Source organism: Cyrtonyx montezumae, unplaced genomic scaffold, assembly GCF_038088225.1.
Source record: "Cyrtonyx montezumae isolate F1298 unplaced genomic scaffold, pur_monq_1.0 scaffold_24, whole genome shotgun sequence".
Classification (NCBI taxonomy): Eukaryota; Metazoa; Chordata; class Aves; order Galliformes; family Odontophoridae; genus Cyrtonyx; species Cyrtonyx montezumae.
Window position 1 is genome coordinate 2,477,945 of NW_027071981.1, and position 27,000 is coordinate 2,504,944.

General features: G+C 44.6%; 1 protein-coding gene across 1 annotated transcript in view; it reads right to left on the reverse strand.

Annotated features, from left to right (window-relative positions):
* The window catches only part of SPTBN1 (spectrin beta, non-erythrocytic 1), a 121,701-nt gene that overhangs the window by 72,543 nt on the left and 22,158 nt on the right, over positions 1-27,000 (reverse strand). Inside the window, exon 2 of the mRNA XM_065739439.1 lies at positions 13,693-13,889. Coding sequence (XP_065595511.1) covers positions 13,693-13,840 — 148 coding nt within the window. The 5' untranslated portion in view covers positions 13,841-13,889. The remainder of the gene's footprint in view (positions 1-13,692; positions 13,890-27,000) is intronic.

Here is a 27,000-nt window from a genome sequence, read left to right on the forward strand (position 1 = left end):
AATTCAGGGAGAAGGGATTAAGGCAGCACTTCCCAGCTGAAGCTGGGGTTTAAAAAAAAATAAAAAATCCTCAGTGAGCTGAAAGCGCCTGATGCATCATTCCCAAGGCCATAAATACATTTAAAATATTTATAGCCTTTAACTACGCTGAGACAAAAACCTACCTCCAACCCAGAGTTTCTTGTAAACTTAATGTGGAAGGGCTTCTGCCAGCATCTTCCAGTGAGCCCCTCCGTATCAATATAGCTGTGTTTAGGTAAGACTTTTGGCGCTACAGTAGGCCTCAAGTAGAGCCTAACACACTCCAACCTTTTCAGTACTACCCAAAGCCCATTCAGGTGCCCAGAGAAGACATGACAGCTGGAACACTGCTGTACCACGGAGCGAGGTGCTGCAGACTCATGCCCCACAAAAAGCACTTGGGAGGCACAAAGGGAATCGAGGAAGCACCTGTACTAGCTGCTGCTGCAGGCAGGATGCTCCTCCATGGACAACAATGTGCTGGCACAGTGAGCCCCACGTTCCTGCTCAACCTTCCCCTGCTAATCCCTGTGCAGCCAGCTGTCCCCCAGCACGCGGAGAGCTGTGCGGAGAGCTGCCAGCCACCTGACTTCCAGGATGGGGGAGGGGGAAGAAGGAGAAACAGAGCTGGTCATATACAACCACAGGCTCCTCCAAAGCTCCAAGGGCCAAAGGACGGACTCATTTCTGTTGCAGATGTTTTCCTGCAGCTTTTTACCGATGGCAGTTTTTGCCTGCAACGCCTGATCTATGTCATAATTAAAGGAAACCCATCCCCTCAAGAGCAGGCAGGCAGCCAGGTCCTACCTGCAGGCGTATCGGCTCACTGCTGTCCCACCTTGAGCAAACAGGTGTTGCTATGTGAGTTCAGGAGGCAGCCCTAAGGTCTAAGAGAGTGACGGGACAGCTGGAGTATTTTTAACATCTTTAAGACCATAAATCAGGAGCCAGGAGCTCTTCCCCACCTGAACGCTTTCCCAGCGCCTTTGGCAGGGGACACAATAAAGCACGTGGCCATTATCAGAACTATTGAGAAGTAAAATATTACAAAAAATGAAACATTAATAACTAAAAATAATCGTCTGTCTTTGACCCATATAAAACACAGTCACGCATTCCCCACCCTGCCGTAAAACATTAACAACACATGCATGAATTTACACCTCAGACCATCCAATGTGGGACAAGTCAGTGTGGTCAGCTCGCAGCTCCCAAGCACTGCTGAACAAAAGATGGCTTTTGAGAATTTTCGTCCCTGCCCCCAGTTCTTGCCTGCCAAGCAGCACTCAGTGCTACACAAAAAGGTAATGGAACTGAAGCAAGGACAAGCAGTGCAACTACACCACAAACAAAGGGAAAGCTAAAGGAAAAGGGAAGAATTTGTGTTTGAATTGAGTTAAATTTCTTCAAGATCTGAAACAGAGACACTAGGATGTTGGAGAACTCAGCCTCCATCATTGAAATTCAGACCTCTTTTTATGTACCATCCAGGTTGGCATTTGGGCTGAACAACAGGTTCCCAAGCAACAGATGTGACAGACTTTGTTAAAGATGATATCAGCTCCTTGGGCTGGCCCCAGTCACCCAGTGCAGCTGACTCATCTGCCAGAGCATTACTTGTGCTCTGCTGGGCCTCAAGTGGACATTTTGGAGGGCTCCACTTAACAGGTTGGTGGTAATTCATAAGGAAGAGCAAAGCAAAATGGGGACCAGCTCGTATTTGTGAAACTCTACACCACACGTAGCAACTTAAAAATGGGCACCCTGCCACTTCCCATTTTTATTTGAGTAACATCAGATCTAATACAGTCATTTGCTGTTGATTCCAAATTAGTGACCTTAAGACCAGTTTACTGCTGTTTGTAGCAAAGCACTGAATCAATTACAAGGGTCTCACAAACACAAAGCCCTTTTTTATACCCAGTTTTCACTCATTTTCTTTCTTCTCTTTGACTAAGCCCTTGACAATACTAATTAGATTATTTGTTACGAAGTGGAATTAGTACTTTAAAGGCCACAAATAGGATAACTTAAGTCACACTCGGGCCAGTACTTATCAAATCAACCCAGCTTGAAATTGCCCATGGTGCAATTCATCACTGATTACAGTGCTAGAGAAAACTAAGGGGCAAATCACGTGTTAACATCTAGTAATCAAGCAGGGATTTCTTCTCTTGAATTTCGCTTCTACTTTTCTCTTACAGCTCTGAAATACAAGTTTCTGCTTGTATTCTTTGAATTGTACCTCTCCCATAGTGCATGACTGGTAATGATGGCTTCCATTACTTGTGTACTTGTTAGGAGCTATTAAATAAAAGCACAGGTGATTATCCACTTAGCCATAAATACATGCAGTAATGCATTGTGTGACTTAGTTGATCTGATTAAAGCTTTGCAAAGCCTCAAGGAGAACAAGAGGTTGATTACAGTAACAATATGAATGTAGAAGCAACATCTGGAGGCAGGTGCTTTCCCCAGAACAAAAAGGATCTGACCCAGGACCCGTTTTTATACAGCTTCTCAAAACTGCTGTTGAATTGTTGCTCCTACCCACAAAGCAATTGTATGGAAAATAACTGATGTTACATCTAGCAAAACTGCCTTCCAAATCCCTAGCTGTCAATGTTTCTAAGATTTAACCAAACCATCACTTCTCTCAGCCAAAAGAAAACCCATAACCAAACAACATATTCTCAAAAGAAGTATAGACAAAAAATTCTAATTTCCAGGCTAAGGATCCAGTTCCTAACTTCTGCAGAAAATGCCAGATTGGCAGCATTAATAGCACTCACACAGTCTGGCTACACAACTGGAATAGCTAGAAACTGCCTGATAACCTCATCCAACCATCTCTCTACGCTGTTTTCCACTAATAAAGTTAACCAGTACTGGCTGGCTCTCCTGGGCTGACAGTGGAGATAATGTTTGTGGTGGACACAATCTCCAAACAGGCCCACCCACAAATCACATTCATTAATTGCAGATGAGAAAAACCAAGAAGGTAATTCACAAAATGTTCCCTGGGTACCATAAAACAAATACAGGATTTACAGTGCTGTGTTCTGAAACAAAGATGTGATTTTACAACTTCACGAAAGACAATCATCTTTCTAATGGGAAGCAGAATGCACGCCAGAGCTTACAATAATTACAAATCTGGTTAATCATCACCCTTGTCTTTCTTTCTTACTTTTATTTGCTCTTCTAAATTCTCTATGTGATGACTAACTAGAAAAAATATTGCAAGATAAAAAGGGTGATTTATTAATCTAAAATGCCTCAAAAACTATATAACATTTTATTCTCTCTTGAATGGGACTTAAGTTCTCACACAGCCCCTCTAGTGCCACAGTTAAGACCTGAAAACTCCATCACATTTGCCTTTCTTCACTCCTCTTGCCAATATCTCATTCTGCATGGTAAAAGGAGAATCACTCCTTACATATGCAATCGATTCAGCAAGGAAAGATTGTTTTTTTGCTGTGGATTGTTCTGGAAATACTTATTTTTATCACATTTGACAATCTGCATAAGATGAATCCTGAAGAGTTAGCTGCCTTCCCTGCAGTTTGCTCACAAGATGCTGGAACGCAGAGAGGAGCAGCCCACACACCAAGCACGAGATGCTGTGCCAACTTCATTTTGTCTCCCCACTGCAGGCGCTGGTGGAGCAGGTCTGTTCCCCTTTCCAACCTGTCATCCCCTGGGACACTTGGCAACTGCCTCAGACGGTCACCTATACACAAACCAAACAGCGCTCCTCATCAGTAGCGCTTCTGTGCCAGAACCGTAGTTTAATGCCTCTGTTTAAAGGGAGTTTTAGGTCCGTGACAAAAGTCCCTTCCAGATATGTTCTCCATGACACAAGCAGGCTTGGGAGAGCCACCGGGAGGGCGACGGGCAGACTGAAAAGCAGGACTCCACAGAGACTTTTGTCACTGAAGGACCTGCACACACCTCCCTCCCGCCAGGCCCAGGCAGGTCTCCAGCAGCTCAGTGCTTGGTCTCTGGCACAGACCTGGGCTCAGGATGAGCCTGCATGCGGTGACAAAGGTGGCTCGAAACCTATGGGAAAACTTCTGACAAATCAGCCCATAATGTCAGCTTACTATAGAAACTGGGTCAGTTCCACCTGGTTTCAGGTTTCAAGTGTGAACAGTTTTCACAACTGCCAGATTAACAGGAAAGTTGACATGACTTTTGCAAGAGCATGTCCCTGCTAAGAGCAGCAGTGGAGCGCTTGCCAGAAAAGCCTGCAGAGAAAAGGCTTTGAGCATTTCATGTCTGGAAGAGATTATGGTTTCTCTTAGTGCGTCTTCCAGTCCAAATGGCTTTTTTTCTGAGCAGTATTGCTTTCCATATCAACGCAGGAAAAAGCCCCAAAAATGACAGAGGTTTTCCTTGTGGGCCACAAAATGCTATCAGTTTGCTACATGATTTAGACGAGTAAATCTATTAAAATCAAGTAAGGCACACAATTAAGTTAACGTACTCATTTTCTCTGAAATGTTAGTGTGAAAGCACTTCTTGATTTTCTTCCAGAAAATTCTTCAAGTTTTAATGTGCTGTTTTAACAAGTCATGCTTTTATTGCCTCTCCTCAGCCCCTCTCCTCCTCTGACTGAACTGCACCAACAGTTATATGCAGGGAGAAGAAAGTGTTTCACCACTCCTTGAATTAATTTCCCCACTTGTCCTGTTTTCCTTTTTTATTTCCCCTGAGATCAACCGCATACACGGGAAGAGATGCACTACTGCTGCATCATAATCACTCAGGCATGCAAATTCAATCTTCTGTTACTAGTCAGCCAAATGAAAACAGGGTGAAAACAATAAGCAGAGCACCCTGATCTTTATAAACCTCCATAAGCCAGATTATTTATTTCTATCATTTTCCCTGCTTCCCATATTCAGTAGGGAAAGCAGGGCGGTAATATTAATGTTTGAAATATATCCTAATGGTGACCAGCCACTTCATAGGTGATAAGTACAGGGGAAAGAAATAAGAAGGCATCTTTTTGCTCTGCCTGTTACATAACCGGAGAAACTCGAGCCTCTAAACTAGAAACCTCTGAACTTAACTGGGCTCCATAAGGAGCCTGAGTTCCTCTTATACCTAAGCAACAGAGCTCCAGAACAGCCTAGGTATAGGCTTGAGCTGTTCCTAGAGAGAGAACAGAAAAATGTTAGACAAGACGGTGCTAGAAGTTGTCTTCTTTTTGGTTTTGTTTGTTTTTAATCCTAGATGCAGAACTAGGAGCTGAAAGCTTCGTTTTTGAAGTTAACATAAATGAAACGCTTCCTTCAAGGGAAAATCTCACCCACAAAATGTCATCATCTGGCAACTGCCTGTCACTGCAAAAAAAATCTTAATGATCAACTGACTAAATACTAATTGTCTGAAATCAAGTTCTTATTCTACAGCAAGCCACATGTTTCATTCTTACATACGTACAAGAGCCGTCTGTGTATACATCCACCCCAAAGTCTTAATGACATTGAAAGAAAGTAGAACAATATAAAACAAATCCACATTGTGCAACACGTAGTGATCAGGGAAAAAAAACATGTCAGCACTGCTCACTAGAAGAGATCAAAGCTATTAGGAAGAATGCTACAAACTAAAAAAGTGGCACTCGGAAATAAATTTGCACCACTCTCTGTACTTGTCTGGTCTCTGCTCCTGTTCATTTTGTCTCTTCCAATCAAGGCAATCTGGGTTTATATCTCTCCAGGATACTACCTCAAGATAAGAATCAAAGCTCTGATCTGAGGGGATGATTTCATCACTAATTCTTTTCCATTAGAAGAACTCCAAGGTTAACAGAAATTAGTAAACATCATTTAATCCTGCACTGTGTTTTGCTTTGCAGTATGGTCTGCTAGACATTATTTATACTTCAAGGAGTACTTTCATGCAGTATCCAAGCAACAAATAGAAGGAAAAATGCAAGGCACATTGCAGATTTGGCTGAATAAATAAAATAAATGCAGAGACACTGATAGTTAGATGCTGAAGATGTAAGACAAGAACACTCTTTTCTGCATACACATCTTTTGTGGAAATACATCTTTTACATGACAGATTCATGACTCATTTCTTAAGTGCATCCTCAGCCAAGCTCGTCCCTGATAGAAACCACAAATTAAAAAAACAACGTTGCCATTATTGGCACTCAGTTTCTTAAAGCAAGAAATCCTTTCCAATAACATGATGCAGCAAAATATATAGAACAATTGTATTATTTCAAAAAAGGGTCATTAACAGTCATCCCACGGTTTCTCTGTATTAATTATCTCTAAAACACTGATTCCAACAGCAAAGGTTAAGACTAAAAAGACTATAATGATCGGGTTCCCTGTGGTGGCCATATGGGTTAGATACCCAGCTGGTGGAAGTCAGTGTGGTACCACAGAAACCAGCAGGAAAATGCCAATCGCTACCAACAGACAAGCTGGTTGGCTGGTCTCCTAAAGCACCCTCTGCCCCAGCCCTGCTATTGCTTCTGGCTGAGCTCTCACTATGGGGCAGGCATCTCACAGTGAGGATCCTCCTGCTCTTTAAGTGGCTGGAGTAGTCTGTTTTTGACTCTACAATGCCTACCCTGCCTTTCCTTGCTGCACTGTATCTCACTCATCCCATTGCTGCAAGCAACCAAAAGCAAATCCCCTGGTGCTTTTACTCTTTCCTGATGCCATGGTGATGAATGGATGATGAAAACTAAAATAGACAGGAGAGAGCTGTGCTGTGCCAGTGTGGAAGTTAAGCAACACACCTAAAATCAGTGCGTGTCAGGAAACACACCATGAAGGTTAGCACAGAGACCACAAGTGCAACACCTGTGCTTTCAGGACTACTCTCACAGGTATTTCATTGGTAAGATCCTAAAAGTAGACATGCTGACTGTGTGTGCATACGCATACATATATTAGCTTTCTTTGTACTCTAAGTACAGATGGCTTTTTATTATTTATTCATTTTTCAACTACAATACTTTTTCAGATGTCCTACATTTACAAGAATTTTCTTCAACCTCATTTTGCCAAATTACTGCATTGCTGACCTTAGCATAGATTCAACCTTCTGTGAACTGAGGTCTGGGATACATCTGGAGATCTCCATGAGAAACTGCACTACCTGTGCTCTAGTCCAAGGACTTCCTGGGATTCAGAGATCAGTCAGTACAGCCTCATTCACTAGCAAGATGCTACACTCTCCCAAGTGCATCTCTGGATATTGCCTAGTCTTGAAAGAATGTAATCAGAGATGTAAAATGATTGCAGCTGTCAGACTTTCCACACTGTGCAGCTTGTCAGCAAGTGTTCCTTTTCCACCCCCATCCCAAAGCAGCTCAACGCCCATTTTCCAGCTCCACTTTTTCTGCTTGAGCAATGTCTGCTGGATCAGTTATTCACAAGGATGCAATCACTTTCATGCATCATTCTCCTACCATGCAATCACAAATACTATTCATCAAGTAGACAAGCATGCATGGTTCCAGATAATTCACAAATTACACTCAGCATGACTTTCTTCAGAAGCCTTGCTCCACGCTCAGGCAGCTACACTGGCCCACGGATCTGGTATCTGTTAGTTTGCAAAGATCAGGCTTATACCCCCAAGTGATTTGAACACTACTCATTGATTCAAAGGGAGAAGACAACTTCAAACTACGCAGAACTGATACCAAAATCGTATTACTACAGCAGTGAGATACAAATGGTCTTTGTATTAATTAGATTTTTGATGGGATATCATTGAAGAGTTGTTCACTTGAATGTAATTTTATGTTGCATGGATGCAATGATGCCTTTGCAGGTTGAAATCGGTCTATTTGTTATCTTTAAAATTAAAGTGCTAAGAACAAAATTATTTATTATCTGCTTTTGTTGTGATTTGCTTCAGAAAAATCCTTCACCAGCAACTTAAAGAGCAAACACATTCATCAGCACTGACGGGTCAAGCTTTCCTTGTTTTATGAGGAAAGCACGGCGTTCACTGGTAGGCACAGACAGCACAGCAGGTGACATGCTAACAGCAGTTTCACCAACATCACGCTTTCTCCCTTGATGTCTACATGCCACATAATACGCAAAATGTTACTCCTGTTTTCAACACAAGCCTCCTACAGGTGCTGGTTAAGTAAAGCAGTTCAGGAACTCCAGATGAGGAACTGTTCCAGACGAAATCCAGAAGGAAAGCACTGGGTGAGGTCCACACTTGCAAAAGCTTTTGGTGAAATAATTTCATCATCTTCTGAGCAGAATGAGATTTTTCAAAGTACGCACTTCTATATCTATTTGGAAGCAAGTTTGTACTTTAGGGCCCTTGGCTGCTAAAGCTGGACTTAACACCATGTTTTAAACCAGCACTGCCCAGGCCCATGCTGAGGAGATGCATCTGTGGTTTCATTGCTGTATGGTTATTTCTGTTTCATGTGAGGTGAATCTTGAACGTGCCCTTCAGACTTGACCTCCATTTGCCTCCCAAGTTTCCACAATACTGACAGGAATCAGTATGAAGCAGGTTTTCCTTTCCTTAAGCACTTGTTACTAAAATCAGAGAACTGGTTATCAGATGCCTGATACCTCAGATATTTATGAAACATACTGCAAGAGATTATTCTCAACACGCTCCTCCCTTCAAAGCCAAAAAATAAAAACATTTGTTATCTTGAAAGCTAAAACACTGCTTTGTCATCTTAAAAAAATAAAAGAGACCTAAAACTTCAGTCTGCCTGTGCAGAATTCCTCTCTCAGTTGAAGCAGTAACAACTTTGCTAAAAGAGGTGCTGGGCAGCATGGACCTGCAGGTGCACAGTACCTCAGGAATACTGCAAGCATGACTTTCCTTTTCTGCAGGTTTATTCTGTCAACTTCCTGCACTGGTGCAGCTGGGGGAATGGCTTAAGGATAGGGCTAGCAGACCTCACATGTGAGACTTAGCAGAGGTTTTCTTTACCTTTCTTTAATCCTCAAGAAACAGATATTCCTCTATTCTGAAAACAAAACTTTTCAACAGTATAACCTCAGTAACAAGTTCAGTGGCTTTCCCTTTTTGCTTCTCAAGAATCTAAGTTACTAGCATGAATTACAAGCCCATTTTCTCTGCGTCAGAGGGATAACCAAGGAAAGGCTCTACTCATAAAGCAGTCCCTTTACCTGTATTCCCCAAGGAGGCTCATGAACACCTGAAGCGTCCTGACCTATGCACAGTAAACTAGGTGGAGCTGTAAAAGCAACAGTTTCCCTGGCTCTGCCCTAAGAGGATACACCTCTGTTATTTCATAAACTTGGCAACTATTTTTTCTTCATACACCAGACAGCTGAGTCACAGACCTTCTGGTCTCTCAGGTGAACACAGACAACAAAAGGACAGAATACAAATGAAAAGCAGAAAAGTGAACTCCTTCAGACAAGTATTTTTAAATACTGAATTAGCTAACTGAAGAAAGGGAAAGTTCTGGAGGTGACAATTCTCATGCTGCCTGAAAGCAGCATCTGAGTTGGTGAGCACAACACACCTGAATGCCACAGTCCCAAGAGTGTGAAAAGTTCTGCAGAACAACTGAACAGCTTCTACAGGCTTTCGTAAGAGCTCTGTGAGCCAAGGCACTGCACAGCAAATCTTGTTAGCTAATGGTCCTCGATGGACGAAAGCCGACACTTGAGGGCTTCTGAATGAAGAATTTTGCACAAACATGATCTCTTTTTGGCTTCTACAGAGCAGGTAGAATTACCTGGTCTTACAGCAAGACCTTCCAAAGAACCACAGAGAACAAGGACAGGTGAAAGATGATTTCCTACAGCAGGGTTTCTTAATTTACAAAGTAGGGATCAGTTACCCTCGTCCCATACTGGTTGCTGAGTGAGTTCAACACGAATGGCAATCAATCTGGTTGCATATCTTCTTCAAATCTGAATTCTGATTGAAAGCTGAGTTCCACAGCAATTTCCTTTGTTTTAAGTGGAACTCATCATTAGCATTACTGTATTCACAGTATACAGACCACTTTAATAATACCAGTTAGCTGCTGTGCTGATATTAGTGTTTCTCTACTATTATTTATCATACCTGTTTTAACTAAGCTTTTCTCCAATACATATTGATTATTCTGACCACTCATCTCCTGCACTGCTCTTTAAATATTTCACCATCCTGCTAGAACATGGGGCCAAACAGAATATCAAGTGCTGCCTCAGAACTCGCTTCTTGCTTACCTGCTCTCCATCCTTTTCCTTTAAGGTAAAGGAAGTAAGCTTCATTTGAATTACAGTAAACTAGAATCAACACAAGATGGAAGCTTCACAGAAGAGGCATTTCACAGTTTGATGAAGAATGCTGACAGAAGATGCTTGCACTGAATACACAGCCCTTAGTCAAGCAGCATGAAATACTTATGGCAGTTGTACTCTGGCATCTTATCAACAGAGGAATAAAAAACTTTTTATTTTTACTAGGATAAGGAGATAGTGCTACACATGTGTTTCAGAACCGGCATGATACGGATGTTTCTCTGATTTGCCTCATCAGCTCAACAAAAGGAAGACCTACTAAAAGAAAGAGCTGGGCTCTCCCAGGCAGTCACTCAATCTGACTGATCTGGAACCTCTAAAAAGAAGAGTGCTGTTGTCAGAAGATGACCAATCCAAAATCAGGGTGCTGGATGATGCCGGTGCCCTCGAAGAACTGCCATCCTTTTAAGTCAGACTGGACTTGGTAGCTCTTCAGAGAATTGGGGCCCTACAGATGGTGCATGACTACTTCTGCCTTCAGAGAGTGGTGAAATTTGACCATAAAAACTTGATGGTGCAGACAAGCCCAGGCTTTCACACAGTGATTACTGTGTCTGATGCTGTGACAGGCAGCTGAATTACAAGACAGCTTGAGTCGGTCTCAATTCAAAGACAACAACAAGAAAAATAATTAGTATTCCAGCTCCAGGCTGAGAATCAGTTCCCTAGTGCTTACAACATGGAAGCAAGCACCTGCCCTTCTGGGGAGACACAAGGAAAGATTATCCACCAGAAAACGTATGTTGAATGGTGCCAGAAGTAACATGGCTTAGTCTTTAACTGTAACCTCCCATTTGCAACACAAGCCTTTCCTCATTCCTCTCTCCCTGCATCATCATTAGGATTTCAAGCAGTGCTGCAGCAGTGCAGCATGCACAAAGTTCTGGCAGCACACAGTAGTATCAACACGAACAGTAGAGAACCACAGGTAGGAAGCATATCAAATTAAAATGATTGTGCATAAAGCTTACACAAAACAAATGCATCATACTCTAGGACAATGATCATATACAGATTGGAATCAAATCCTCAGCAAAATTGTTTGCTTTGAAATTGGTATTTGTTCCAGGATGTCTAAATAATTTAAGCACTTTCCTTGCATTATTTCTTGAAGTAAGAGTTCCATGTTTATTATTCATTACTCAGGTGGGAAGCTTTGCTTACTCTAAAATTAAGTGGAACAACAGACAGCAGTAAGATGTGGGACCCAAATCCTGCTAGCGAGATTTCGACTAATGCACTTCCACAAACCAAGAGTGTAACACAGCTCACATCTACTAACATTGCAGGAATAAAATGCAGTTTATCCTTAAATGAGGTCCAACTAAATAACTCAGGTCAAGACTCTCTTGTTTTAGGCCAGTTTACACCAAACTCCTCTCATAAATATCTATCAGGCTACTTCTGACCCCACCTTGCACTGCCCCATCCCAAGTCTCACATTTTACCTGTAACTGCAAACGCACGCTGTGATGAGCTGCTGTATATTTAACAAGACTTCTTAAGACAGTAAAACCTAAATAACACACACCCTTTCTGCAAGCAGTTCCATTAAGCTGATACAGATACTTCCCTCAACAAGGGTTATATGATCTGCTCTTTGCCCACCTGCATGATTTCATTACCCTGTTACTCAGCTCCAAACCTGATCCTAGCACACAAAGGTGTTCAGCATCTAATGCATTCCCACGGCTGGCAAGGAGAGGAGAAAGGTACGCCGTGCTTCAGACGGTCTCATTGGAATCACAGATTAAACACGTGATACCTTTGTCTCAGTACAGCAAATTTAATAAACCTGCTTCAACTTGTTATAAAACGTTGGGTTTAAAATGGTCCCTGTAACTGAAACTTCAATGGTGGAAAGCTCAGCAGATTTTGAGCTGTCCTCTGCTCTTACAGTGCACCCCACACCACCGAGGCATTTTGTTCAGAGGTCAGGAATGTGGGCACACTACCATAAGAGTCAGGAAATCATTTACAGAATGCATAAAAATTGCTTTGCAGGGCAATGCCTCAGAGCTGAGAGGACATGACATAATCTCCTTGCTACATAAACAAATTTGGTTAATGTACAAGCTTTAATATGCAGCAGTCATATGTTTTAAGGAAAGGCAGACCCGCTTAAATTTAATTTCTCTGCTGTTGAGAGTAACTCAGTAGATGACAGCAAGCACTACAGAAGCTTTGCTTCTTTGGGAAAAAGATCAACAGTTTCAGCATTGTTTACTAAATAACAACCATCTCCAAATACCACATTCCTCCATTTCAGGGCAGGTGAGATGCTCTGAACACCTCTAAATGGAGACCTTTTGAAGCAGAACTTTGTTATCCTTCTGCTTTTTCTTTCTTGCAAACTAATGTCATTACCAATCACAGACAACCAACCAAAACAGTGTAAACACACAACCCAGATGTTTAACATCAGATGAGAGTAACAAATAGTGTGTTATGGTAGTAGTTCAGAATTCTAACTATATTACTACAGTGAAATATTCTAAATATTAATAATTAATATACTCTAAACATAATACTACAGTAAAATCAGATTTCAAAAGTGCCAGAAATTTCTTACATAAAGAAGGGCTTATTTACAACACAAAAAAGCATACACATCTTCCAGAAAATCGAGTGAGGAGGGTTAGAATTAACACTACAAGGAATTTAAATAAATTCCCTGCCTGCATTTTAGTTTTAAGTGGAATGAAATTATCCTCTACCAAGCAGTGAAGAGGAGAGCTCTATATAATACTGTCTCAGGCTGTGGCTGTGAAGTAGTGATCATGCACTGGAATAGGCTGCCCAGGTTGGTGGTGAAGTCACTGAGCCTGGAGGTGCTCAAGGAACATTGAGACACTGTGCTGAGGAACATGGTTTAGTGAGAACGACTGGTGACAGGTGGGCAGTTGGACTGGATGACCCTGAAGGTCTTTTCCAACTGTAGGGATCCTATGATTCTCTGAAGAGTCTACTCAGGATAAAAACAGATGGCTAGCTATTGCAAGCCTTCAGAGAATACCAGAAATTTTATACCTTCAATTACACATACTGCACTTACCAGCCAGCAAAATCTACCAGAGTAGTTTCAGGAACAGATTAAATAAGGTTTCTAGCATCCTTGTTTGTTTGTTTTTTGTTTTGTTTTTTTAACTGAGACATCACATACGAGCACATCCTAGAGAGCAATATGAGACCATCATGTCCCACTAACGTCAGTGGTAGGAATAAACATCAAAAGTCCTTCAGTCCAACTGCACTTGTCCTCAAGAAAATTTCAGCTCTAGTTTACCAGCAAGGCGCAAGGCACTGAGTACAGACTATTTCATACTATCACTTGCATGCAGTGTATCAGAGTTTTGCCTATGTGATGAGTACTTACCAGCAAGGGCCTTGATGCGAGATCGTTCAAACAGTCGAGCAGAACTATTTTCATTGTCCCAATCATCGACATCCCAGCGGTTGTTGACATCACTGTACTGTTGCTGGATTTCAATGTTGTCGTAATCTGTCGCTACAGTTGTCGTCATCCTGAGTCGTCTTAATCTATTCTCAGCATCAGATTCCTTTTAAAATCCTCTGTAAAACAAAAGTATATAATAGTGTGATGGGTTTAGACAACATACACCGGGAGTTAGTGGTAATGTTCGAGCTTATTGACAAAAGCAAAACTTCAAGAGATTGAAGAGACATGCTGCAGGCCCCACCCTTGGAGACAGTCAAGGTCAGGCTGGATGGGGCTCTGTGCACTGATGGAGCTGTAGATGCCCCTGTTCAGTGCAGGGCAGTTGGACCAGATGATGCCTTTAAGGGTCCCTTCCAACTCAATAAATTCTGTGATTCTATGAATACCAGTATTTTGCTGCATAGACATACGTAGAACTGTCACGTTGGGCTCCACGCAATGGAAGTGGAGCACACATGAAGTGGTGTGGTAACACACTTCCATAATTGCTATTTTCAAGACAGCCTGTCTCTCTTATAGATCTGTGATTAATGACTGAAGCATATGGGCCCACAGGTAAGTCAGCTAAGAAAACCTTGACGCTTTTACAAAATGGTGAAAATTCTGATGAAAAAAATATATATATGAATGTTTAAGAATCACAGGATCATAAAGGCGGGGGAAAAAAGAGATCATCCAGTCCAACTGCAGCCCAACCTCACTGAACCCACTGACCACGTCCCTCAGTGCCACAGCTCCACAGCACCTCCAGAGACCTCCAGCGCTCCCTGTGCAGCTGTGCCACTGCTTTTGGGGACGGAATTGCTCCTAACACCCAACATGAACCTGCCCTGGCACAACGTGAGTCCACACTCACTGCCCTGTCGTCATTACCGACCCCACCTCGCACTGCCTCCTTTTCAGGTCACTGCAGCTAAAAGCCGCGTAAGCGTTTCAACAACAGAAGCCTTTCAACACAAGACCTGAAGCAACACCTGCACCTGAGCGACTGCTCCCGCACACAGAGCACGTCTCCGGCCCCACACACGCCCCTCCACGCGGCCGCCCCGTTCGCCTCAGCGCGGAGCCAGACCGCGCTCGGGCGGTTCCCGCGCTCAGCCCGCCCCGGCGCGGCCGGCGGCAGCAGGTGGCGGCCCGAGGAGGCGTTGAGGTGCTGCCCCCTGCCGGCCATCCGCGCCCAGCGGGAGCTCCGAGCGCGGGCTCTGTGTGGGCTGAGCGGCTCTGATGGGAGCGGGCGCTGCTCGTAAACAAAGGAAGGGGACGGGATTAGGCCCATCGTGCACCAGACGGTTTTCTGCGCGGCATTCGCGCTGATCCTGATCCAGCCTCCAGCCTGGACAAAAGGCTCTCGTTGATTCCTGCACGCAGGCAGAAATCAGGGTTAATTCCAATTAAACCCGCGCAGTAACCCTGCTATAAACAACGAGTCAGGCTGTTACGTAGCGCCAGGCCCGACCTTTCCAACTGTCCCCATCCGTTGTCATCCGACAGAGGAGGCAACGTGCCCTGAAAAAGCAGCAGCTCAAACGCAAAAGTAAACGCAGTGGCCCTAAAAATTGGGTGCAGCCACATGCTGGTTCAATAGTGATGCTGCAAGCCACTATTGCTTGCAGCCTGGAGAGAGCAGTCTGGAGAAGGGAAGGCTCCAGGAGACCTGAGAGCGGCCTGACAGTCTCTGAAGGGGCGGTAAGAAGGAAGGGGACAGACTTCAGCTGGGTCTGTTGTGATGGGACAAGGGGAAACTGTTTCAAACCAGAAGGGGTGAGATTTAGACTGGATAGAAAGAAGTTTTTTACAGTAAGGGCAGTGAGGCACTGGCACAGGTTGACCAAAGAGGCAGCGATGCCCCATCCCTGCAGACAGCCAAGGTCAGGTTGGGCACAGCTCTGAGCACTGATGGAGCTGTGGGTGTCCCTGCGCACTGCAGGGCACTTGGACCAGATGGGCTTTAAGGGTCCCTTCCAACAATCATCTGTGTTTAGACATATACAGAACTGGATACAGAATAAATTCCTTTTTAATTTGTGCCTAATCTCTTCCCCTTCTTGAGCTTTACATGACCAAAATTGAACCAAAATAAACTGAGCACAAAATGGGTCTGTTACCCACACCACACGGTTAGAAAACTTGCATCTTCATGCTGGTCCTGTAAAGCTATTACATTAAAAATAATGTCCATTTCCACTAGCTCACTCAAGCTCACTTCTCTCATATGCCAAATGAACAAACAGCCATAGCAAGGAGATGTAGAAGAAAGACATGCAGTACACTGATAAAATAGGTACCTTGCAGCAAAGCCCTTCTAGGATGAGATGAAAAAATCACAACTAAATCCTAAATGAAACAAACCACCAGGCCATCTTCCAAAGTAAAGCTGAGCACATAACATGCCACCACAGCCCTACTAAGTTCATGCTGAAAACCATTCTGAGGAGACCTGCAGCAGCTGTGGTCCAGCCCAAGGCCCAGTGCCACAGGGAGCAGTGTGAGGATCCAAGCACAAGCTCTGGCAGAAACCTCCACGCTGCTCAAGTGCAACTCCTGCAGTTGGGCTGAGCTGAAACACCAACTTTTGTCTTTAAGTTATGGACGGCCCTATTTGACAAATGGAAACACCACCACTGCAGCTGCCCTATGGGGAAAAAGGTTTTACAGTTTTTCTGGAGCTCTTGATGTAGCCACATTCACTGTTAATAACCTCAAATGTGATCTGACGCCACAAAATCAGTCTTGCACTTGAATGACACGTGGTGAAAAAATTATGCGCATGTACTCATATATATTACTCATGTTACTCGTGTGCAGCCATACATTTTTTAAGCCTGACACGTTACTTGCACTGAACTGCTGCAATTTATTTGGTTGCACTTCCACTGCCTGATGATCTCAACAGAGATCAGTCAGCACAAAGCGAGAGGGGCTGCGCTGTTTGCCATTAGCTTATTGCAGCACTCTCCACTCATGTGCAAAGTGCCTACTGACACCCTTGCAGGAAATCTCTATGGAGTACATAGCACAGGCAGGAAGCACACAGACTGAAGAAAGCCTGCACTCCAGCAGGAAAACACCCTCTGTGATTTAAACATCCCAGCCTGGCTTCAGCTTGGAATACCAACCTAATAAAGGAACAGTGTTTTCTATGGAGACCAAATGCAACATGACTTCCAACCATCAACATCCTGAGTAGTCTTAATAGGGAAGACTCCAAACCAACCCACTGTCAGAATATGAAGACAGTGAGCATACTGGTAACAAGACATGGCAGTTCCACCTCCATTACAATTCAGACAGACACTCCAAGCAGCTTCTACATAGGGCTTAAAGGCATAAAATATGCACTGGGACTTCTCACCTAGTCCACGTCCTCCTAAACCTACATGACTACATGGCATGCACAAGGGCCTTGGAAACCTGAGCAGGCAATTACAGGGATAAGCAAGCACAGTGGTGAAGTAATAAGGAGCATGCAATTGCTCCAGTCCTCAACACACCCAGCACAGACCTGTCACCATGGGCAAAAAAAAGATTTTGTAACTGAAATCTTCTGTCTTCATTGCTGAACTATAACACACTATTGCCTTCTGCTGAGCTGACACAATACCAGAAGATCTTATGAGAGTGAAGAGATGAAACCATTTCATTTCAATGCATTCTTTAAAATAGATTGCATAATTTGGGAGTGGAGGGGTTGGCGTTATCTTCAAAAAAGAATAAATGACTTCAAGAAAGAATCAGCTACCAGGAAAAGCTTTTTCTCAGATAGTTTTCAAAGGCAATAGCCAGGGGTCAGACCTTTTGTATTTACTTTCATAAATAAACCAGATTATCCTCTGTTTATTTCTCAGATAATAGAAAATAAATCGTTTTATTCCATCCAAAGAATGAATTCATTTAAAAAAAATTCATTGGCTACATTCAAATGCAATAATGTAATAATGTAAAATGGGCTAAGACTAATCACTAAAATTCTGCCATAACCACACATCTGGAATTACTTCTTAATAGTTTCATTTATCTTTAAAGTAAACCTTCTTACTTCAAGAGTTACTATTCTCCTGTTGAATGTTCTAAGCTGCCGTGAGTTTCACATTACCCTTACTACCCTACAGATCGTCAGGAGGTTTTATGATGTTATGATTACACAAAACGTATTTTGAACAGCAATCCCAAATGGTCTCATTACTTATGTAAGTGGTGTATCCCTTGGCTAACTCACAGTTCAACCCACTGCAGATTCCTTCACAGTTAAGACAAACTGTGTGCGACTGAATGGCTGAAAGGGCTGAAAAGGAGACATGGCCACCTGCATCTCAAGGTTACTAGGCCACATGGGCTTATGAGCACAATCACTGGTAAAAAGATAATGGTATATAGGAAATGGAGAGAGATCAAGTATGAAAATCAAAGACATCGAGATCACCAGCTGCCTCCTTTCTGGAAGGCCTGTTTGAAAACCAAGGGTGGACAAGCACAGAAATTGATTACCCCTTTTACAGGTCTTCCACCTCCAGATGCTTTCAGCACCAGTCTGTACTGCTTTTCTCCTACTGGTGACTCACGCCAGGGCAATTAATTCAGCTCTTAAGCAACAAATTCACTTGGAGTACTTGTTATTATTATTATAAAAAGGAAGAAAATCTAATTAAGATGTAACCAGACTTTGCATTCGTTCTGAATAATATTCAGCGTTCTCCTAACAGCAGCTCAATAGACAGCAAATATTTCTACCATGTCATTTTGAATCTCACATTTGAGATAGAAGATCTGGAAGTCCTTATGAATTTCCAGAGCCCAGATACATCTTGCTTCCTCATCAGGGTGAGATTCTTAACTTCCACAGAAAGGAGAACTGGATTGCTCAAGCCAATATGGACGCATTAGGAGAAGCTCCTACCTGTGTGCAAAATTACATACAAGTTCAAACACCCCCACAATGCAAATCCTGCAAGTATTAAAAATATATATATATATAGAAATCAGAGCTCCACTGAACAACGGAACTGGAGGAGTTGCTAATGTAAACTTCAGACAGACTGGAAAATGCATGCCTCCATTCCACTCGTTCCTTAACATCTGAAGGAGCTGGCTCCCATCCTGCCCTCAACACTCAGTCCTGAGACAACTGCTTCGTGTTACATGAGCTGTGGTACACAAGGTTGAGAGACCTCATCCTCACAGTGTGGTTTAACAACACAAATGCTGACATTTGGGCTTGTTGTTTCAACTGCTAATCCAGCTGTAAAACAATAAAGGCACTAATATGGTAAGGCTTTAATTCCCCTGACCTACAACATCCTCTCTCACATACAGGGTCTGGATCCTGATCTCATTTTTTATTTTATTTTTTTTTTTTTTTGACAAACAGAACCACAGTGTTTCTTCATTTTCCAGCCCAAAAGCACTTCATTATGTCTCTGCTATCCTGCTTGCTACGAGACAGCCCTCTTACTGGTGCAGCCTCCTTTGGCCCTGTGCACTCGGGGATGTGGGGGCTGAGAGCTGCAAGTCCCTTGAAAGGTCACAGGAAAAGGCTGGACAGGCTGTGCTACTGGGGAGTCAAATGCCACAATCAGTGTGTAGGGCACAGACACTTCAGGAATGCACAAACAAAGCAAGACTGAAGACTGCTGCCAATGCAGGTTGGAAAAGTGGGTAAAGGTCATTAAAATCACGCAGCCGGTCCTTCACATTGCGAGGTCTACTTCCCCTATCTCAAATAACCTGTCATCTGAAAGCCAGCAGATGGGAGTTGGCAGTTTTGCAAGCACTCGGTTTTCCTCTGAAGTCCCCAGGACACAGCATTCTAGCTGGGAAACTGAGACTCATTACTTAAGCATCAAAACGACTTCAAGAAGTGTTCACACCGCTCCTGAAAACAAAAGTACAGTTCACTGTGTACTGGAAACCCTAGCGCACAGAACAAAGATGTCAGATGCTTCAGGAAATGCAGCACTCACAGCCCAGCACAGAACAAAACTTATTTGACAGACCAAAACTAAATCTGTACTTCAAAACTTTCAATTCAGGCACGAACCACTGCAATTTTCCAGTGATTCTCTCCACGTTCTAGGCTACAAAATTTCACTCAGCTCCTTATCCATCAACCACCAAATCTGGATTTCAACAGATTTTCCAGAAAACCGCAGAATAACGATAGAGTCTCCAAACAGAAAACTGAGACCTTTCAGGTGGAGAGCAACGGCTTTTTGAAAGAAGTTAGCAACAGGGAGTGGAAAATCACGTCGAAGAGAGCATTACCACACACAGCACTTGAGGGTGGGGTAAGCACCAAATCCCTTTCGGTCCTGCCCTTCCTTTTCCCCCTCATCACTTGAAGAATGCAGAAGTAGAGCAGCCTGTCAGGCTGCTGGGGGTGGGCAGCAGGGACAGCTCTGATAACCAGCACACTTGCAGCCAGCCATCTTCCACTGCTGCTGCAAGGGAAAACGCACAGATACACACACGCACAGGGTAGCCATGGTTTGCAACTAGTTACACATGGAGGCACATAACTAATATCAGGACTGTGTAAATAAGACTCCACATAACGTGAACACTAGCCCAAGGCTTAAAGAATACAACACCATAATTCCACTTTCAAGCAAAACACAAAATGCTCCACCTCATTCTTCACAGAGTTACTGTTTTCCTTGAACACTGCCACTACAAAACAAGCTAGAGCCAAATGCCCCTGAGCCATTTTGTAAGAGGATAAGCAGTTTAGCTAAGGCTAGCCCATGGCTGCCCAGGTGATGCCCATGGGTTACACACAGCATCGCTCCATCTGAGAAACCAACTTAATACACAACGAGGCCAAAAGAAATGCAACCCAACATCTAAAACTCTGGCTAATGAAATACCAACGGGGCACTTTCTAAAACTGTCATCCTTGTAATGGAGTCAAAAAAGAAATCCCCAGATTTCAATCTCTGCAGCCCCAAACCAACACCTGCTTCTTTAAAAATCACCTTCAGCATCTTCTTTGAAGTGTTTCTTAAGATGGTTAAAGGCAGCCTGTTATCAGCTATCTGGGAGTGCCCTTCTTCCATGCAAATGACTTAGCTGGAAAAAAATCCTGGGGGATCAGCTCACCAATTCTACATCACAGTATCTCCCACTCCTCCATACGCACACCTACTGTTGGTCATCTTGGCTATCTGTTTTGAGAAAAAAAGTGTATTGCTGCATAAGATAAGCTGGCCAGATACAATACACTTAGAAGGTACCTTTTATAAAGCCGAGGCTCAATGAAGATATTCCTATGAATTAAAATCTAAGTCCAGCTTAAACAACTCTGCTGAATTTGTCAGCTTAACTTTGTGGACTTGTTCTGGTGGTTGACAGCCCAAACACAAATACAGCTTGCCCCTTTGAAACAAGAGAAGTGAACAAGGAGCAGAAACAGGGACTGGATAACGGAATGGTGCCCTCGGAGCTGTGAAGGCTGTACAGCACAAGCAGCATGTGTTTGTGCACTTGTGTGGGCACTGACCTGTGGGGTTACTGGTAACTTCCAGCTGGCGTGCCCACGTGCTTGTCAGCAGCCACCACTGCTACAGCTCATATAGTTAAGCCTACTGATGGCAGTCAGCTAACTGTGTTAAAGGGAGCAGCCCAGATTAATGACACATTCATTATATTCACCATGCTCATGTTTGTAAGCAGAATGCAGTCAACTAGATGAAAGCAGTGGAGGCTGAAGTCAGAAGGCCCCAGCTCATCACACTTCTTTCTAGAATTACAAGACAGCCCTTTACTTCACAGACTCTAACTGTCAAGATAAGATTTATTCCAACACTCACTTCAGCTTAAGCACAATTTACTTCTTACAGTTACAGTGGACAGGGCAAGGAAGCAGAAAATATACTCTGAAATCTGCTGTCTCCATATTTATGAATGGATCCCTACAGAGACACGGCACAGAGGTGGGACCTTATTTCAAAGGAGCACTCAGATTACAAACAGCCTCGTCATTTTGTTAAAAGCCTCTGAACTTGGCCCTTCTCCATCCTCATGGTGAAGCAGAGCAAAGGTACCTTTTTTAAACATCTCTGAAAATTCCAGTAGAAAGTAATCACACCTGACTCTGCTGGATCTTCAGTCCAGAAGAGGGTGCCTGGAACATCTTGTCTCACCACGAGGCAAAAATAAAAGCTGATGTGTTTCAACGGTGTTAAGCTTCCCAAGAAACTTCCTTCTACTCAGTAATCCTACAAAGCCCAAGACTTTAAAGGACAATATTTGGTATGTTCCATCTGTGGGCTGACCTTCCCCAAAATCAGTCCTCGTGATCAACTGCTTTGAAGTCGTCACAGCCGGAGCTGCAGAGGCTGATTGAGGTACAGGGTGGGTTTTCGGGAGGTTCCAGTCTCTCGGGAACGAGTGAGAGCAGCTAGTCCCGGCAGCCCCCGGCAGCTCTCTCTCGCCAGAGGCTGACGTGGCGTAGGCGTTGCCAGGGCAACGGCGGGGGATTTAAACCGATCAGAACCCGGAAGTACCGCTCAGTCCTCGTGATCAACGGCTTTGAAGTCGTCACAGCCGGAGCTGCAGAGGCTGATTGAGGTACAGGGTGGGTTTTCGGGAGGTTCCAGTCTCAACGGCTGTTCTCGCGAGAGGTTAACGAAGCGTTAACGAGGCACAGGCGTTAACGAGGTAGGCGTTAACGAGGCACAGGCGTTGCCAGGGTTTCAGCGCCCTCGCCCACACCCCTCAGCTGAATAGGGCTGAAGGGGTATATCCCTGAAGGGCTCAGGGAGGGCAGCGAAGTATCACATTACAATTCATATCTATATATATATTATAATAAACTATTATTTATTTATTTACTTTCAATTTTTTCATTTCTTTGTTTTTATTTTTTTTGTGCCATGGTCTCTACAAGACAGAGGGCTTGCCTTAAGAAGGCTGTGGCGACCCAGACAGAAGGTCTGCCTAGAAGTGTGGCTACACAGGTCTCTGGTTGCAAGGAGTGCCAGAGCCTGCTACTACTAGATGAGGGTGCTAAGCAGTTCTCCTGTGCAAGGTGTGAGCAGGTGGAAGATCTGCTTAACATGGTGGTTGAATTGAAAGAGGAGGTTGAGAGACTGAGGGCCATCAGGGACTGTGAGCGAGAGATTGACTGGTGGAGTAACTCCCTAGAGTGCCAGAGAGAAAGGCGCCAGAGATAAAGGCACCGGGGAGATCCCCCACAGTTGGTGGTGGACTCCCTGACCTGTCCCCGTAGGGCAGAAGGGGGATATCTGAGGGATAGGGAGGGCTGGCAGAGAGTCCCTGCTCGGTACCCTGCTTGGTACCGTGGGCAATCTCCCCCTCTGCCTCCCCTGTGTCCCCAGATACCCCTAAGCAATAGATTTGCAGCATTGGAAGTTGAAGAGGTGATAAGGGGTGAAGTGCAGGAAGATTCCCGCAGGAGGTCACCAATGGCAAGGCAGTCACCTCCATGCATTGAGACTGCTGCTACTAAGAAAGAAAGGAAGGTGATCGTAGTGGGTGGCTCCCTTCTAAAGGGAACTGAGGGCCCCATTTGCAGACCAGACCCAAACCGCAGGGAAGTGTGCTGTCTCCCTGGGGCTCGGATCAGGGACATTACTAGAAGACTCCCGGACTTGATACGCCCCACCGACTACTACCCATTACTCGTAGTTCAGGCAGACTGCAATGAAATATCTCAGAGAAGTCTGCGAACTATGAAAAGAGATTTCAGGGGATTAGGGCGATTAGTTCAAGGGGTGGGAGCTCAAGTGGTGTTTGCTTCCATACCTTCTGGGGCGGTGAAGGACACAGAATGGGCTAGGAAAACACAGGTGATGAATAATTGGCTGAGAGGTTGGTGTAGAGACAGACACTTTGGGTTTTTTGACCATGGGGCAGTTTACTCGGCTCCTGGCGTGTTATCTGTTGATGGGACGTACCTATCCCAAAGGGGGAAACGAATCCTAGCACAGGAGCTAGCTGGACTCATTAAGAGAGCTTTAAACTAGCTGTGACAGGGGAAGGGGATAAAACAGGGCTCACCAGTAAAGAGCCTAAGGAGGCTGTGCTGGAGAAAGGGGTGAGGCAGATATCTCAGCTGAAGTGCATCTATACCAATGCACGCAGCATGGGCAATAAACAAGAAGAGCTTGAAGCCATTGTGAGGCAGGCTAACTATGACCTCATGGCTATTACAGAAACATGGTGGGACCTCTCCCATGACTGGAATACTGGGATTGATGGCTACAAGCTCTTCAGAAGGGATAGACAGGGAAGAAAGGGTGGTGGCATAGCTCTCTATATCAGAGAATGTTTTGATGTTGAAGAGCTAGTGGTTGGAAATGACAAAGTAGAGTGTCTATGGATAAGGATCAGGGGGATAGTCTTTAGGAGTGACATCGTGGTGGGGGTCTGTTATAGACCACCTAGTCAGGATGAAGAAATAGACGAGGTGTTCTATAAACAACTCGTAGATGTTGCACGATGGCCAGCACTCGTTCTCGTGGGGGACTTCAACTTCCCTGATATATGCTGGAAATACAATACTGCGCAGAGGAAGCAGTCCTTGAGATTTCTAGAATGTGTGGATGATTGCTTCCTGACACAGCTGCTGCAAGAGCCTACCAGGGGAGATGCCTTGCTAGACCTACTTTTCACTAACAGGGAAGGACTAGTAGGGGATGTGAAGGTTGGAAATTGTCTTGGCCAGAGTGAGCATGAAATGGTGGAGTTTGCTATTCTGGGTGACGTCAAGAGGGTGACTAGCAAAACTATTACCTTGGACTTCCGGAGGGCAGACTTTGACCTGTTCAGGACATTTGTTGCAAGGGTCCCTTGGGACTCACTCCTGAGGGGTAAAGGGGTCCAGGAAGCCTGGATGCTCCTCAAGATGGAAATCTTAAAGGCACAGGAGCAGGCAGTCCCGGAGTCCCGTAAGTCAAGCTGGAGGAGAAAAAGACCAGTGTGGATGAACCGGGATCTTTTGTTGAGACTCCGAGAGTAAAAGAGAGTCTATGTCCTCTGGAAGATGGGTCAGGCTACTTGGGGTCACTACAGAGAACTGGCCAAGATCTGCAGGCAGAAAATTATAAATGCTAAAGCCCAGCTTGAACTTAGACTGGCTACTGCTGTAAAGGAGAACAGGAAACCCTTTTACAAATATATTAACAGCAGGAGAAAAACTAAGGAAAATTTCCCTCCTTTACTCAACGAGGCAGGCAGTGTAACCACAGATGATAAGGAAAAGGCTGAGGTTCTCAATGCCTTCTTCACATCTGTCTTTAATAGACAGGACAGTTGTCCACACGGTACTTGCCCTGACCTGGAAGTCCGGGACGGGGCGCATAATGCACCCCCTGTGATCCAAGCAGAGACGGTCAGAGATCTACTCCTCCATTTGAACTGCCACAAGTCCATGGGGCCAGATGGGATCCACCCAAGGGTGCTGAGGGAGCTGGCAGAGGTGATTGCTGAGCCACTTTCTGCCATCTATCAGCATTCCTGGTTATCTGGAGAGGTCCCACAAGATTGGAGGCTTGCCGATGTGACTCCCATCTACAAGAAAGGCCGTAAGGAAGACCCGGGGAACTACAGGCCTGTCAGCCTGACCTCGGTATCAGGGAAAGTTATGAAACAGATGATCTTGAGGGAGATCACACGACACGTGCATGGCAATAAAGGGATCAGACCCAGCCAGCACGGGTTCACCAGGAGCAGGTCATGCTTGTCCAACCTCATCTCCTTCTATGACTGGGTGACCAGACAGGTAGATGAGGGAAAGGCTGTTGATGTAGTCTACCTGGACTTCAGCAAGGCCTTCGACACGGTCTCCCACAGTATTCTCCTAAGGAAACTGGCAGCCCGTGGTGTGGACAGGTTCACTCTTCTCTGGGTGGAGAACTGGCTGGAGGGCCGTGCCCAGAGGGTAGTGGTTAATGGAGTTAAGTCCAGCTGGCGTCCTGTTACGAGTGGTGTCCCCCAAGGGTCAGTTTTGGGGCCCATCTTGTTTAATATCTTTATTGATGACCTAGACGAGGGAATTGAGTGTACCCTCAGTAAGTTTGCAGATGACACCAAGTTGGGAGGATGTGTCAAACTGCCTGAGGGTAGGGAGGCCCTTCAGAGGGATTTGGATAGGCTGAACAGCTGGGCTGAGCTCAATGGGATGAGGTTCAATAAGACCAAGTGCCGGGTCCTGCACTTTGGCCACAATAACCCCATGCAATGCTATGGGGCAGAATGGCTTGAAGAATGTAGAGAGGAAAAGGACCTGGGGGTGTTGGTTGATGCTCGGCTCAACATGAGCCGGCAGTGTGCCCAGGTGGCCAAGAAGGCCAACAGCATCCTGGCCTGTATTAGAAATAGTGTAGCCAGCAGGAGCAGGGAGGTGATCATCCCCCTGTACTCAGCTCTGGTACGGCCGCACCTCGAGTACTGTGTTCAGTTTTGGGCCCCTCACTACAAGAAGGACATGGAGGCCCTGGAGCGTGTTCAGAGAAGGGCAACAAAACTGGTGAGGGGTCTGGAGCACAAGTCTTATGAGGAGCGGCTGAGGGAGCTGGGATTGTTCAGTCTGGAGAAGAGGAGGCTCAGAGGAGACCTTATTGCACTCTACCACTTCCTGAAGGGGGGTTGTGGTGAGGAGGGGGTGGGCCTCTTCTCCCTGATAAGTAATGACAGGACGAGAGGGAATGGCCACAAGTTGCGCTGGGGAAGATTTAGATTAGACCTGAGGAAGCATTTCTTTTCTGAAAGAGTGGTCAGGCACTGGAATGGCCTGCCTAGGGAGGTGGGTGAGGCACCATCCCTAGTGCTGTTCAAGAAGCGTTTAGATGAGGTGCTAAAGGATTTAATTTAGTAGTTGGGTAGAGATAGTAATAGGAGGATGGTTGGACTAGATGATCTTGTAGGTCCTTTCCAACCTTATGAACTTATGAACAAAAGAATGTGAATCTATAGGACAGTTTGCTATGGTGATATTTACCTTTTTCTTCACAGGAACTGAACAGAGTTCTGTTCAGCATTTTTCACAAAGTTTGTCGGGACAAGAATTACACTGAAGAAACTGTTGCCCTCAAAAAGGAGTCTCCCATTCCCTGGTCTCTACACTCTAGTGACTCAGAGCTTACAAGAAACAGAGCCCTGACCTTTGGAAGACACTTTTGTGTCCGAAATAAAATAAAATAAAAAGAAATAAAAAAGCCCCCACACAAAAGATGACGCTCTCACTTCCTGAAGCCTGCCAGACTTGTG